Source organism: Cinclus cinclus, chromosome 1, assembly GCF_963662255.1.
Source record: "Cinclus cinclus chromosome 1, bCinCin1.1, whole genome shotgun sequence".
NCBI classification, from domain to species: domain Eukaryota; kingdom Metazoa; phylum Chordata; class Aves; order Passeriformes; family Cinclidae; genus Cinclus; species Cinclus cinclus.
In genome coordinates, this window is record NC_085046.1 from 21,073,887 (window position 1) to 21,089,728 (window position 15,842).

General features: G+C 37.3%; 1 protein-coding gene across 1 annotated transcript; it reads left to right on the plus strand.

The window, feature by feature from the left end:
• The first annotated feature begins 939 nt into the window (after window positions 1-939).
• DBF4 (DBF4-CDC7 kinase regulatory subunit) lies at window positions 940-14,777 on the plus strand. The gene is made up of 13 exons (XM_062494712.1): window positions 940-1,040; window positions 2,120-2,298; window positions 4,120-4,314; window positions 5,414-5,464; window positions 5,995-6,064; window positions 6,205-6,281; window positions 7,727-7,757; window positions 8,029-8,074; window positions 9,770-9,901; window positions 11,281-11,283; window positions 11,859-11,973; window positions 12,282-12,409; window positions 13,549-14,777. The coding sequence occupies exons 1-13, from the start codon at window positions 995-997 to the stop codon at window positions 14,615-14,617; spliced, it is 2,142 nt and encodes a 713-aa protein (XP_062350696.1). The 5' UTR covers window positions 940-994; the 3' UTR covers window positions 14,618-14,777.
• Window positions 14,778-15,842: the final 1,065 nt, after the last annotated feature.

Genomic DNA, 15,842 nt, shown 5'->3' on the forward strand with positions numbered 1-15,842 from the left:
ATAATCCTTACAAAGGTAAACTCCCAGCCTGTGGCCCACAAACTGAAGCACTGCAGAATAATTGACCCGGCCCTTCTCTTGCTCCCATGTCTCCTGAGAGAATCCAGAAAAGTTTTCTGATCCAACAGCCTGTTAAAGATGACTGTGTACCTGGGCATGCTCCTCGTGTAATAGGCAGGGAGTAACTATTAATAATGCTACCATCAAATGTTAATTCCTTTAACAAATCCTGCTCTACGGCTGCACAGGCATGGTCACAGCAATTTAGGAATCCATTCACAGTATCTGCAACTAGCCCAGGACAGGAGAAGAAGATAAAAATATTTCAGAAAATTAAATCCCCAAACAGACGTGTCTCTTTCAAAATGAACCACTGCGCTTAAGTGCAGCCCTACCTTTATCAGAAATACTAATCTAAGATTTTCATTAGGTCTGCAACAACGTTTTGCCATTTTCACTATGCTTCAAGTTGGGTAAAAAAGATCAAGTTGCACGAACCAAATCTGGCTTCTCAGGTGCTAACAGCTGCAATGATAAGCGGGGATATTGTCTATTTTTCACGTTATCTTTAACTCAGAAGGGGACCGCTGCCCAGAACTGCGTACATACCCCTTTATCAGCAGCGCCCGCCGGGGAGGGGAGAGGAGAGAGCAGAACACTGCTACTCCTCCACAACCCCCAATCTAAGGCCGCCGAGTCTCCGACCACCCTCGCTCCCTCCCTCCTTCCCTCGCTCCCTCCCTCCTTCCCTCGCTCCCTCCCTCCTTCCTTCCTTCCCTCCCTCCCTCCTTCCTTCCTTCCCTCCCTCGCTCCCTCCCTCCCTCCGTCCTTCCGCCCGCCCCTCGGCGGGAGGGCCCGGCCCGCGCGGGCAGTTGGTGAGGGCACAGGGCCGCTGTGCCGAGGCGGGAAGGCGGGCGTGGGGCGGCTGAGCCGATCGGGGCTGCCGGCGGAGCAGAGCAGAACAGAACAGAGCACGATGTGACTCCGCGGGAAGATGAAGCCGAGCGCTGCCGAAGCCGCCGACAAAGGAGCGCGTCCCCGTAAGCGGCGGGGGGCTGCGGGCAGCGCGGGGGAGCTGCCGCCGCTCGGGCCTTCCTTGGCCGGGGCCGCCATCCCGCTGGGCTGTGAGGCGGCGCCGCCGCCCGCCTGGTGCCGGGTTTGGGCCCGAGCCGCCCTCGGGCTGGTGCTGCGGGCGGGAGGCAGCTGGAAGGGCCTTGGCGTGGCCTGGGGAGTTAAACGTAAAAGCGTGCCCCTGGTGTGTGGGAAATGCCGGGCTGCTGCTGGGTGAGCTGCTCCTCCCGGGCAGGCTTCCCTGCTGTTTGTATGGGGGGCTCCTTAGGCCCAGGGTGTGAGAACGCACCCCCTTTGCCGGAGAGACTCTTCATTGCTATTGCAGTCCTGGTAATGCGCTCCGAACTTTTGATTATTTCTGAGAGGTTTAATATGCGTGCTCCACTATTAATTCTGGCCCTAGCATGTGTGTGGTGAGTAAACACCATATTTGATCCGTGATTATCTACAGAATTTTCCTTGCACGCTTGGTTATCATCTGTCTTTTCTGTTTAGATTCTGGATCAGTTATACCAACCTATGTTCCATAATTTCCTAATTTCTCTAGGGTTTTTTTATCTTCCAGATCTTACAAAGTTGGCTGCTGTTCTTGCTTTATTTAGTGTGCACATAAACCTTACTTAGAGGATTTTGCAGCATTAGTGGTTCCGCTCCCTTTCATATCTAGGACTGTTTCAGGGAGGGAAGGAGTCCTTAACAGAGGGGCTGTTTTGCCTTATTGTCTCCAGAAAAGGCCTGCTCACTTCCTGCGGCACTTCTCATTGTCTTGAGCTTCTCCAGAAGAGAAGCAACTAGGAGTAAGTCAGTGAGGAAGAAACAACAATGTAAAACCAATATGTGGAATTGTGCTTTGAGCAACATGGTCTAGTGAGAGGTGTCCCTGTTTATGGTGGGGAGGTTGAAACTAGATGATATGTAAGGTCCCTTCTAGCTCAAGCTGTTCTATGGAAGCTAGCTCCATCCTTTTCCATAATTTAGGTATTTTCTCTTTTAGAAATAAAACCAAGGTCCAGTTTTGTTTAAATTGCCTTTTTTTTTTTTTCCCCAGCAGATGGAATACAAGCAAAAACAGAAAAGATAAGATCTTCCCTGAAGCATGTGAAGAAAGACCCAGGAAAAACAGAGAAACTCAAATTTAAGCCACTCACAGGGAAGGTGTTTTACCTTGATATCCCATCAAATGTGATCTCTGAAAAGTTAGGAAAGGACCTCAAAGAGCTGGGAGGGGTAAGTTAATGGTAGAGACTTGTATGAACCTGGAAGGAAATTTGCACATGTGTAATGCCTTTTTTGTGTTCTCAGTAACTGCATTTTAATGTCATTTGTAGTTACCTGAGATGAGGTCTTATTTTTTTCTATGTTTGTCTTAAACTTCAGTCCAGACAATGAGCTTGTCAACAAATTATTCTGTGGGTTTTCAAGAGAAGGTGCTTTACTAATTGGACTGAAAGTTCTTATTAGGAAGTTTTGTTTTTGGATGATTATTCACCTGGCTTAAAATTTTATCCAAATTTATTAGATTTCATTGTTTGAGGTGATTTTTCTACTGTGCTATATTGACATGTTTAGATGTTACAGCTAACAGTATTCAACTGAACCTAAAGAGATTAAAGGAAGAGTTTTGTGTATATTTTCTGTAAGTCAGTGACCTCACTAACTACTTTTTGCACAGACTATGAGTGTTTTTGAATGCTCTTATGTAAACAGTAAATTTTATAAGCATCTTACTAACTTTTTTCTTAATTCTCCCTTCTGTATGGAAGGAGCTCTTTGATCCAGGCAAATACAGGATATAATAATATTAATTGGCTATTACTAAACACCTTTTAAGCACAGAGGCAGAAGGGATCTGCTTAAATTGGTAGCTGTTCTGAACATTGCTTTGACAATACTTCTTTGACCTCAGAGGGACACAGAGCAGCTTTGAAATTGGTGCTTGTAAATCAAGGTGCTGTCTGAAATTCAAGTGTCAGTAAAGAATACCAATAACACAGTTTTGAGTTAAGTACATTGCTTTACATGTAACATCAAGTAAGTGCATGCTGTTGTTTGTCTTTCTCTCTAAACCAGAATCTAGGAATTCATATGTAAAAAGTAAGGTCAAAACTCTGAGACTGAAAAGGAAGATGTTTTTGGCTTATTCTGAGGAGTAAATGTCTCAACCTGAGGTGCTCAACAGCCTCGTGATCAATTACCACATGTTCTGTTGTTACTTGTGTGGAGTGCACTTAGAAATGCCTCTCTCTATATATCCTGTTTCTGTAAAAGATTCATAGATCAGAATTGAAAGGCAATTTCAAGCTGTGTGATTTGTGCTTTTCACACTGATTAGTGGAAAAGAGGAAAATATCTCAAACTATACAATCTGACATGAAAGAACAAGGCAGGTAGATGTTCATCACACTGTAGTTGGCAATGAAAGAGACTGAAGGAGCAAAATGGAAGAGAGTAAATGCAGAATAAACACATTTTTATATTGCCGAGTATGAGACTATGAACCTACTTAAGAGTTGATTTTTTTGAGAAGTGTTATGAAAACTGTAGGTGTGAAACATGGTAGCTATACTGAAATTTTAGTTTTTATGCTGGTTCTAAATTCAGTAAACTTATATCTTCTTGTAGACTGTAAATTATATTTGCAAACACCTGCCTTTAAGTTTAGCTGAACACTTCTGTGTAACTTCTGCTTACTAAAATTAGTGAGAGTTGTTTTCCATGAATTAGTCTGTTATTCCTTAATGTCGTGTTTACATTCTTGTCATTGGAGGGTATTACAGGTAGATAGTAAAAAACAGTAATAATTAAAACAGAGCTCTTTTGATAATGATTACAAAATTAAGAAATTGAAATTAGAATTCGTGGTTGGTAAGATGCTGGTTCAACTTAATTGTCATCCAGGTGCTTAGAAAATATTTTCTTGTTAACTCAGTGGTTTTGAACTTAATTGTTTTTGAAGTTTTATCACTTTTCTTTAAAATATTCTATGTAAAATTGAATTACTGGTCTATTTTCCTGAGATAATTATTTGCTTTATATCTTTATATTTAGAGAGTGGATAGTTTTCTTAGCAAAGATATCAACTATCTGGTGACTAATAAAAAGGAGGCAAAATTTGCACCAGCTCTTGGCCAGATTTCTCCTGTTCCTAGTCCAGAATCTGCACCTAATGGAGGAAATGGTTCACCTCATGCTAGCAACCGAAAAGATCGACATGATGGAAGTTCATTTAAGATAGTAGATACAGTAAGTTTCTTAGTAATAATACTGCAAATCAGGTGCAATCCATGCTTTTACAATTTTTCTCCTATTTTCTTTTCCTAAAGGTGGCAGCAGTTCCTTGGGTGAATAAGGGTTTTTCTTTTAAACATTCTTTTAAATTTATTCAGGCTTACTTGTTAAACTTAACTAAGTCAAACTAATTCATCACAATTTTTGAAACTAATTTTAAAAAGGATCTGTTTTTGCAAATAAGCAGAGTACGCTAAAATTTGTTCTAAGGTAGTATGTCTGACTTAAAACACTGATGTCACATTTGACAGCTGGATCAGGCACATGATGACATCCAGTGAATCCTGTATCTTTAGGAACACAGCCTATTAAAATCTAGCTGATTCGATGTTCTTAATGCTGATATCTGCAGAAATGCTCTTTGATAATAGTAGGAAATAATTTAAATTGAGCATTTTGAATATTTTTTCTGAGTTCTTCTAGGGGATCACATCAATTGCAACAGTTAGTATCTGAATTTATGCAGGTTTATGGGACATTTCTCACATGGGCAAGTCTTGTGTCCTTTCAAAATACAGTTGAAAATAATTAACTGTACTGTATATATGATGCTTGTTTAGAAACATGGACAGGCTGCAGACTGGTCTTTGTATTGCATAGGTGTGTTCACTTCTTTTTGCAAACAACTTGGATAGTAAAGGCAGCTCATTATGAATAAACAGCAAAAAAGTAGAAAAAGGAAATGCACTGGTGATAGAAAAGTAGGGGATAAGACAGAGGCTATGATTATATTCATGACTTAATTTTCACAAGCTCAGCTGATGAAACCTCATCTCTTGGTGTGTGTCACTGGCTACTTATTCCCACCATCTGCTTTGTTCCAGCACTATTGCAGTGGCCTTCTTTGGCTGAAAATGATTAATTGTTGTGTTTCTTTGTTTTGGATTTTTTTCCTTTGATTGTATCAGCCATAACCCTGTGAGAAAAGTGCACATAATTGGAAAAATAGCAGTAGAATGAGCAACAGGTGACCCTGGTGCCTCCTTGTATGTATTTGTTAAGAGCAATGTAAATTATCTCTCTTCACTACAAATGTGTTTCTGTTTTAATGTAGATACGTATGAGCAGGGGAAAGTCCCTGGTTGAAAAAGCAATCAAAGAACAGGTAAGCCAAATAGTCAACAAACTTGTGCTTCAGAACCTTGGTGGTTTGTTTTTCTAGAAAACAAGCAGTAGCAAAAGTGGTCTTAGTGGTTTTAGAGTGAAGTCAATCACAGAATGCTCAGGCCAAAGTTGAGGGATTGTCCTAAGTGAAGTGTCAGGTATGTTTTCTGAGTACTTCCTGAAGAATTGAAAGTCTGTGGAGTCTTAGGACAAGTAGTAAAATTTGTCAGGATTGTTGATATAACAAGCATTTGAGAGATGCTCATGAAGTTAATGTATAAGTTAACTGTCTTTAAGTCTTACTATAAAATGTGACCATGAAGGTTTGGTTTTCTGAAGGCTAAATGTATTCTTTTGATGGTGAGATGCTGTAATACAAGGAGAGATAGGAGTCTAGGAGAGTGTTCTTTTGACTAGAAGCAAAGCATCTGCATTTTAATCTCATCTTTCATATTTCATGTTATATTTTTAATTGTTTTAAGTAATTACTATGTTTTATTTAAGATTATTAATATAATTTATTGCTTGCAGGACTTAATCCCCTCTGGTAGTATATTATCCAATGCACTGAGCTGGGGAGTAAAGATACTTCATATTGATGGTAAATATTTTTGTTAAATTAATCCTGACTTAAATGTGTAACATTAATTTAACTGTTCTTTTGTTGAATTAAAAATATTAAGTTATGCCAAACATACAAAAATTGAGTCAACTGAGTATAATTCTCCCATTCTTTGCCAGATGTTAAGAATTGCATTGAACAAAAGAAAAGGGAGCTCTATCTAATCAAAAGAGCAGGCAGTTCTTCTAAAGATGTGGTAAGTGCCCCTCTCCAATTGTAAAATTGCCATTTGTTTCATTAACTAAGAAAACACGCAGTACTACTAAGTACTGCCTATTGTGAAGCTTGTAGATTTTATTTTAATTAAGGTGTTTGTCATTTGTTTTTCACAGACTAGTATGTCTTGTGAATTGATTTTAAAATTCCCATCTGTAGGAATACAAAGTGTTTACTGTCTTATTTCAACGTTATTTAAAGATAACTTTAATAGTGGCATTGATTCCATGTAGAACTGTGCTCTTGCAAAGCATATCTAAGAGTCAGAAGTGCTGAACTGTCTGAAATTTCCATTCTGCCTGCCTCAAAAGTAATTAATAAAAGGTATTGTTGTTTTAGTATGATGTGGATGGTGGCTACGTTGCCTTGTATAATTTTCCCTGTGACACAGTGATTAGAAATGCTTCCATTTTGATGGGCCATTTTGAAAAATCATAGTTATGTTTCCTGGAGAATCTGTCTTTATAAGGAATCTACAACTCTTCCTTCACAGAGAATGAGCATAAAGCTTCTTGAAGCTATTTTGCCAAGTATGTGGAGGTGCCAAGTGAAAATCCCCTTTCTCTCAGGTTTTTAGTCTATGTAGTGACACATTAAAGCTTGTAGCTCTTGTGTGCTCCATCTGCAGTTGCTCTGTAATTTGCACAATTGTCTAGTTTAGCCACTTGTGATAAGTAAATGGAACCAAGCTACCCAGCATGTTAGGTTATTTTGGAATGTAGTATTGGCTAGTAATATTCTCGAGACCACATAAAATCCTCTGCCAAATCATCGCTGTGTTCGTGAGGTTAATCCAAATAGTATCAAATGAGTTTGTACTTTTACCAGAATCAATTACATTTAACAGCTGATGCTTGAATGTAGACCTCACTTCTTTCTGAAGACAAAATATTCCCCTAAATTTTAATCGTCGTTGCTAAAAATAATAAAAGATGCAGTCTGTGTAAATCCATTCAGATGAAAAGAATGGTTTTAATTGGAGATACTTGTTGTTCTACAAGTTTTGGTGGCATTTTGCAGCTTACAGTTAGTTAATTATGATTTACAAAGTGTTTTAAAAATGTTACCTGTATTAAAGACTGAACTTTCAACCATGGCAAGGTATTTTCAGGGTGGAGGGAGTAAGTGTATAAATTTACCTTTCTGGGTTTCTTTTGTTTAGGTTTGCTTTTAGAAAAAAATAAATTGAGGCATCAGAAGGAGAGTGCTTATTTTTTTTCAGTGTAGAAAGAAATATTTCTTTGGGAAGCATGTTACCTTGTTTAAAACTATTAATGAGCTTAGTTTCCTGGAAAATTCATCATGAGTGTATCAGGTCATGACTAGCACAGGAAGACTGTCATAACTTTAATTATCTACAGCTAAATCTTTAAGTACAGTGTAGAATAATAAAGGGATTTTATACCATCTCTCTTTTTTTAATAGGGAAAACACATTGCTGCTCAGAAGTCAAAAAGTAAGTACTTCAATAATTGTAGAGGTTTCTGGCTTGGCTTATTTTCTGAATGCCTAGAAATGTGCTATGGTTCTCCTGTGATCAAGTGTGGTGCCGTACTCCAATTTGTATGTCCAATAGAAGCATGTAGAGAAGCTTCTGTGGAAATCAAGAGCTTGTCAAACTGATAATGAGTTCTAAAATAACATCTGCTTATTTATTAAGCTACTGGAGCAACCAGGTAAATGATGAAAAGTAATTCTCTGTTGATTTCCTTCTTTCCCCCTTTGAGCAGGTAGACTGAAAAGTCCATTTATCAGGGTGGAAGATAGGAGTCGGTGAGTGTTCTCTTCATGTATTTAGTAATGTGATTCTCAAACTGACTTATTCAGAATTACTTGAGGAAGTGTGTCATTAAATCTCAGTTCATTTCACCTTCCTGACTTCAGATGTCAAGTGTACTGCCCTCTTAAAGTGACATACAAATATATTTAGCCAACAAATGAGATTGAGCAAGTAGTAATATAGTAGGGAATATTTGCAGTAGGTGATGGAAGTGGCAAGTTAACAGGCAATTCTGGTTTGTAGATGATGAGAGTGGGTTCTTTGGGTTATTTCCTACCACGAAATGAAAGGGAATCCTGAACCTTTACATCTTTACGTAGATCCAAATTGTGTAGCCCAAAAGGTGAATAAAACTTTTCATACTGAATTCCACTTCTGTAGTTCCAACACAATCACATTCATCTCCTGCTGAGACCCTTTAGATGTTAGGAAAGAGAAGTTGTTAGTTCAAATAATTAATTGAAATTAGCTTTTATTTCCTGGTCAATCATTTCTTTTTAATGGGAAAAATTACAAGCTATTTATCAGATTTCAGCATCTACAGTAGCATGAGATTTGATACTTTCATCCCTGAAAAATTTCACGTTTTTCTGGTGCTGTAATCAGTCAGTCTTTGTTGTGTAAGAAAATGCTAGTTAGCTAGAAGTTGGGAGCGCAATGAATTGTAAAAATAGTTTGGTTCTGCACAGCATAATTCTCACCTTTAGATTCCTAACTAACTTCTAAGTTATGATGTTGATTATAAGCACTAAATTCTTTGACCTGATTGTTCTGACACTTTGCTGAATTGAAAGAAGATATTTAAACCTAGTCATACACTGTGAGTTGGTGCAATAGGAATGAGAGACATGGAGATAGTGGGGAGAATTGGACCAACAGAGTTGTAAGGATAAGAAATTTGTATATAAATATATGTGAATTTCACACTGTAGTGGAATACAAAACACTTGAAACATTTCCAAATATTTATGTAGCACAATGGCTTTTTAATGTTTATGCAACATAAGTAACAGTTCAGAAGCAGGTGGTGATGATTTGCTGTTGCTGTTATGATTTCCAGACTTGATCTTGTAGTTTTGCCTGGGTAGCTTATAATAGTAATGTGGGGAAATAGTCAGACTGAACTCTGCCATCAGCATTTCAATCAACTAATTATTCAGTATGGGAACTTTTGACATGTCCTACATTAGGAGTTCTTAATCTATTCAGCGCACTGGTAGGGTTGCTAGTTCTGTTATCTCTGAAAATACAGTGGTGTACATGAATATTATTTTTCTGACAACTGAAAAATTAGTTTTTATGTTTTGTATGGTGAATTGATTAAATTTTTATAAAAGAAAATGATAAAATAATAAATTTTTAAAAATCATTGGATGTTGGGAACTGCTGTAGCTACTTCTCAGGAGCACAAATGCACTGTTGTCCAAATTGTCCTGCATTTATTGGTTACCCAGCTCACAACTATTAATAGGCACAGAAGTCATGTCCCATGTTTAAGACAGTTGTGGAAGCTTAAGGAAAGTATCAAGGAAGGAATGAATGACTTATTCTAAGACATTTATCTGCTTAGCATTTTGTGTATGTCATATGTAAAAGAGAAACATTTTTCTAAGATTTTGGACCTGGAGTAATGTATGCTTTTTTTCCATTTTTGATGGTTCTCATGCCCTTGTTTTGTGTTAACACAGCCAGTACCGACCATTTTATCTGCAGTTACCGAGTTTTCCATTTCTGAACTACTGTGTTTCAAAGCCGTATAGTCCATTCGAGGTGGAGAAGAAGTATGCTTCTGGTCAAAAGCAAACTCAGTCTAAGGAAAGGTTTGTTGGAAACTTTGTTTTATCGAGGTGTGGGTAGAGGAGAGAGTTGTTCTCTGAAATGTTCCATAACTAATTCTGTTGTAAAATAATTGATCGTCTTCTAATTTTCTGTGCTGTTTAATACTATTAGCCATGTCTCATCTGATGTATTTTCTGCACTGTAGGTGTCTATTTATCTGTACCCTCTTTATCCAGTTAGAACTTCAGCAAATCAATTTTATGATTTGAAGCTATCTAAGAGTCTTAATTAACTGTTCTTTGTGAATCAGTGTGGGGTTTTAAATTTGCTTCTACCTAGCTTTTTTCATTGACTTCTAAAATTGATTCATGTGAGAGACTAAATATGTAGGTGAAGGGTAGATTTGTTATAGGTGGAACTTCCTGTATTTAATAAGTTGCTGCTTTTCTCTTGTTGGGGCTGAAAGCTTACTTAGCTGTGATAAGTTTTCTTTATGAAATGGCTTTTCCACAGTTCTGTCCTGTCTTGACTGTAACACAGTGCTGGAGGTTTCAGCTGTTATTGCCATGATGCTTTTTCTTTCTTTTTTAAATTTTTTTTAAAATGAAATTGCAAGGAAGGTAGCATTATGAAAAGGCAAAACCCATATATAGCAGGGGTTACTGCTGTTTTAATAAAGCAGCTTCTGATTGTGTCTCTTCAGAGGATATTGAAAACACCCATTCTTTTTAAATCATTAAAAAAACCAAAAAAAATCAGTTTTTGTTTAGATTAATTAAGGAATATGAGATATTAAACATTTCAGAATTTATGTTTGAATAAATGCTCCTAATTAATATTTCAGTTGGGCACATTCCAAAGAGACGTTTAGGTGGGAAAATGTTTCATACTCAGTCAGTGAATGTGGCCAGTGTCAGTTTTGGGGGAGAGATAGAAAGGAATGTTGACTTGTTTTGTCTTTACCTGGGACAAAAACTTGTTGGAGCCAAGTTGTTAATTCTACTTACTTCTGCTTTGAGCAAGACCTGCAGACTTACTCAGTCTTCATATGATCCATTCTGTTGCTTCTGTCCTGCTTTACTGGTTCTCTGTGAGTTTTACTGTTTTCCAGAGGGAAGGTGTGAATGCTGGTGTAACAGTTAAAGCACACACTAGAGTTCTCTGTCCTGGGGGAACCCAAGAAATGCTGGGGCAGGTTGTTAACAATACTATGCTTTGTAAGCTAGAGATTTTTCAAGACAGATTTTTTGATGTAAAGTCCTGAGCTTACATCTATGCAGATACTTGGTAAAATCTGTCAGTTATTTTTGGCTTAACTGGGAGATGGAGCTGTTCCTTCAAAGTAAAAAGGAAGTAGAAATTTATGACTTTGCTTTACTGCTGGCCTATCAACCTTGGGTGGCTTAATAGTGGATTGCAGCAGGTAGTAGTGCTTCCCAGATAAGGATTCTGAAGATCATGGAGCAGCTGTTGAAAACCTCTTTATATATTAATGTCCAGGAAGAGCTTCAGGTTCAGTTTTTTTGCTTTCCCATTTAGCCTTTAACTAGGGAGGTATACGGCAAATGGTCAGCATGTTCAAAATTATGTATAACCAAGAGTGGGTGTTAAAGTCTCGTTTTTTGCCGTTTCCAGTTTGGGTTTTATCAGAGACTTCCTTTGATTTTTATTTGTTTAGCAATTTCGTATTATTTATTCTGAGTCAATGATAGTAGTATATATATACTGACCTGGATGTTTTATGCTTGCATATAATTCCACTGTGTCTGCTTGTCTTCTTGCAGTAAATATTTCTGGGTTTTGTTTGTTTGATTTGAAATCTATGCATAAGTCTTGGTATTTGTTTTTAACCGTTGACTAAAATAATGTCAATAGTTTAAGGGGAAATAAAAGTTTGGGGGTTTTTTGTTTTTTTTTTAAAGTAAGAATGAACATACGGTGAGGGGTAAGTTGAGCACTCTGTTCCGTGTTCAAGACTCATTAATGTTTTCTTAACAGAAACAAAATAAACAGTGACAAGGATTGTGGAATGCCTGCTCAGTTTCCTCAGAAGGACAAAAAAAAGAGAGGATATTGTGAATGCTGTGGGAAGAAATATGAAGATCTGCAAACAGTATGTGAAATGTCAAGTGTATGCTTTGATACCATCATCTCTTTAATGTGGTATCACCCGAGGTTTCTCTATAATTTTTTATTTTAAAATGCTCTTCTGAATAATCAGCAAATTAATTTTTTTCCCCATCTTAGAAGCAGCAATTAAGAATTAAAACCTCCTTCTGGTAGCTGAAGTCAGTAGTAATTCATGTCTTAAGAGCTGCTGGTAGTAAATTAATGGTGTTTACTTGCTCCTTGTTACACTGTTGACTTGTATATTCATGTCTGTAATATTAGATTTATTTCATGGTTTTTTCTTTATTTCAGCATCTTGAAAGTGAGCGGCACCGAAATTTTGCACTAAGCACACAATATAAAGTCGTTGACGATATAATCTCAAAGTTAGTTTATGAGTTTGTTGCATACAAAGATGATGATGCAGGAAAAATAAAGAGGTGAGTTACATGTAAATTCTAAAGACTCTTTGAGTCAGGATATTGAACATAAAGATAGTTCTGAAATTCCTGATCTGAATGGAACTGAATAAATTTCATGGTTTTAAGGCTGAAATAAGTAATGGAAACTGTTAGTGACGTTGTATCTGGCAAATCAGTTCTGTAAAGCAGAACTTAGGGGAAGAAATCAGAAGTGCAGATGACATCAGAGAAAGATGAGACTGAAAGTTGCCAGAAATTGTCCTACTTATCTTCAGCTCCTGTAACACAAAATCTACTGTACAGAAATGTTGCTAACAGAAAGACAGTAATGTCTTGACATCTTGATCTGGATGCTTTCTGTCATATTTAGTAGTCTTAGGACAGCAAATTGGTAGATCTGGTCTCCTTATCTGTGGAAAAACTTCCTACCTGTACTCTAAACCTCTTAGCTTCCTGTGCTGCCTGTGCAGGACAGAGAAAGCAAATGTTCCTTTCTTTGTAGTTCAAGTGCTTGAAAGCATGAGAAAGGCATGTTTGGTGTCTTCTACTGGAGGTATCAGGGTCTTTGTTACATGAAGCAGTAACACTATTCAAGGTTGCTCTTTTTCTGGAAATGAATCGGGAGATAAGGAATAACTTTCTTGTTTATTTATTTTAGAAAAGGCAAGTAATGAAATAAATATATTCTTAGTGAAGTCAAAGGAAATGCAAATAAAATCAAACAACTGATAGCCTAATAAAACAAGCCTTTATTTCTGTTTTGATTTCAAAATACTCAGAGTTGTTTGGCTTGAAATCATGTTAATTTTGTATGTATATATCATAGAATATTTTTAAGTATTTATAGTAATTGCATTATATTCATCAACTTCTTTTGTTCTTCATGCCACTGTAAATTGAGATTTACTGAAATACTGGACTACTTGTGTTTTTAAAACAACTTTATGAGCTGTAGAAATCATTAAGAAAACATCAAAACTATAAGGCACTCAGCTCCTGTAGAAATAGTGTTACCACCCTAAGTATATCTTTCCTTGAGGAGTAAAAACAAAAACTCCTTTGTCAGTTCAGTTGCTTTTCTAGAATAAGTTGCATATGGAGTTACGTCGCATGGGGTTTTTTATGTTTGTTGATATTTTTAAACAATTTCATTGCAGGACAAAATGTGGCACAGGATGTTTTTCTCCTATTGTTGGAAAGATAGCCAGACCAGATGAGCTGAAAGAGCGACTGAAAAGGCAGTGCACTGCTTTGAAAACTTACTCCTGGAAGGATACTGCAATGCAGGCACTCAGACTGGATCGCCGTCCTGCAGAAGTACAACCAAATTCTGTGCCAATACCTACACCAGTTTCTGCATCTGTCTGTTCGGTTCTTTCTTGTCACCCATCACAGCTTTCAGAACTAAAAACTAAGTTGAGAATTAATAACGAAAATATTGAGACAGATTGCTCCTGTGCTGTGAAGTTAAGAGAGACTGTTGTATCATCAAATTCCATACAACCACCCCTTCAGAAAACTGACAAAGCGTACACAGAGAACTTGTCTCAAGCTTCTGAGCTGTTCTGCAAGGACGTATTGGAACCAGATGTAAGTGAAAAGGATGTACAGAGTTTTCAGGAAGGACTGGTTGCTTTATATTCTCATTCCCAAGCTACAGATTTTAGTGGAAAAGACAAAACCTTACTGCAGCAAAAACGGAAATTAAATAATTCAGTAATTCTACCAGCAAAGTGTTTGAAAACAGATTCCAATCCTACGTTTGTCAAGAAACATCACGATTTATGTGATAATCATCAACAAATGCAGCACAGTGTCATTCTGGAGGCTGAGGTATCTGATACTGCTGTGAACAAAGAACTTAATGCATCAGCTGCCAGTACTGCCCACAGTTCACCGTCTGGAACTGGAAAGCTGCACAGGAAGGTGAACCTTAACTTGAGAAAGAATAAAAGAGATACCCGGAAACAGAATATGGAGTTGTGTGTAAAGAATTCAGATAGACTGTCTGTTCCTGACGAGAAGAGAAGCACTTGTGGCTTACCACTGCAGACCCTATTGGAGTTATTTCAGACAAGTGAAAGAAACTCAGAATCTGGAGGTTTTTCAAGTTACACTGGGAACAAATGTTCGGTGGGCATAAATGATACATGTGAAGGGCAGAATGCAAATGTTATGTGGTCGTTATTTTCCTCTTCATCCTCATCCCCATTTTTTGGATTTTAATACTGGTTTATTTAATATAATGATTTTAAAATTGACTTGAAAATTTAAGATTCTATTCATGAAGACTTAAATTGCTGTATTATATGTACAGATTATTTGGTTTTCAAGTTTTTTAATGCAAAAGCTTCTGTATATGTGAACATGACAAATAAAACTAAGTTTGGCCTTGGTCATGTGTTTTGGGGTTTTTTTAAGAGGTACTGCTTTATTGTGTCTGGTGGAAGGCTCTGACGCTACATTTGGATTAAATGAGTTGCTAGGCAAAGCACGATGCCACTGCATTTAGATAGAGTAATTTTCTAAAACCATTGACTATGATACATTTCAAGTAACCACATTAAAAAAATAACTGAGTGTTCCCCTGTAAATAAGGTAGTCTGTTATTCACTGATTGCTGATGTTTTGCAGGCATTTGGTTGCTTCCCTTTTCTGTTTCTTCTGCTGCTTTAATAGAGAACACAGTAACAAGGATATATGATGTTCTTTGACTACTCTGATGTATTATTAGTGAATTAATACACTAGAACTAGCTCTGTTGTGTATTTCAGCTAATAATGAAGCATTTAGATGTATATATTCTCATTGGGGAAAAACAAACAAGAAACCAACAGGACAGGTAAGTTTTTGAACAACTTGGGTCATTTGTTTGATTTTTCTTTCAGAGTAGCCAGCCTGTTGGATTTGCTTTACTCAGAAGCTGAGTGAAAGACACAAGTCAGAGTTGGGAAGACTTTAGTAACAGAGATCTTTTACCAGAGCTGATTTTCTTTCAGAGTTTCTGTATCTGCTAATCATGAGAGGGCACAAGTATGAAATTACAAGTGACAAAGCTTTATTAATAAATGTAGAGTGCCTTAAGGTCATGTAAGAGATCTCAGTCACAGAAGTTACTTTCATTAATTTTTGCATAAATTGCATGTTTGCATTTTCATCTTTTGCCCATTTAGTATTCTCAATCTTAGTGCTCTTATGGTTAAAGTGCTTTAATGTTGCAGGCTGTTGCCTGTCCTTTATAGGCTATTTTCTGTGAGGGGTAGGTAAAGCTGCTTGGAATGCAGGAATGGGTAGGGAGGAATGATGTAAAATTCCTTTACAGAGCGTATGAATTGGAAGCTTAAGAAAAGTAGCTGCTTAGGGTCAACTTTAAAGGTGACATTCCTTATTCCTCTGTTAAAGTAATTGCATGTATAGTCTGATGAGGACTGCTTTTGGCTTCTCCATCTTA

Excerpts from the sequence above, each read along its gene's own strand:
- DBF4 (XM_062494712.1), top strand. The coding sequence starts at position 995 with ATGAAGCCGAGCGCTGCCGAAGCCGCCGACAAAGGAGCGCGTCCCC. Across the intron at positions 2,299-4,119 it reads ACCTCAAAGAGCTGGGAGGG|AGAGTGGATAGTTTTCTTAG; the intron begins GTAAGTTAATGG and ends CTTTATATTTAG. Across the intron at positions 6,282-7,726 it reads GCAGTTCTTCTAAAGATGTG|GGAAAACACATTGCTGCTCA; the intron begins GTAAGTGCCCCT and ends TTTTTTTAATAG.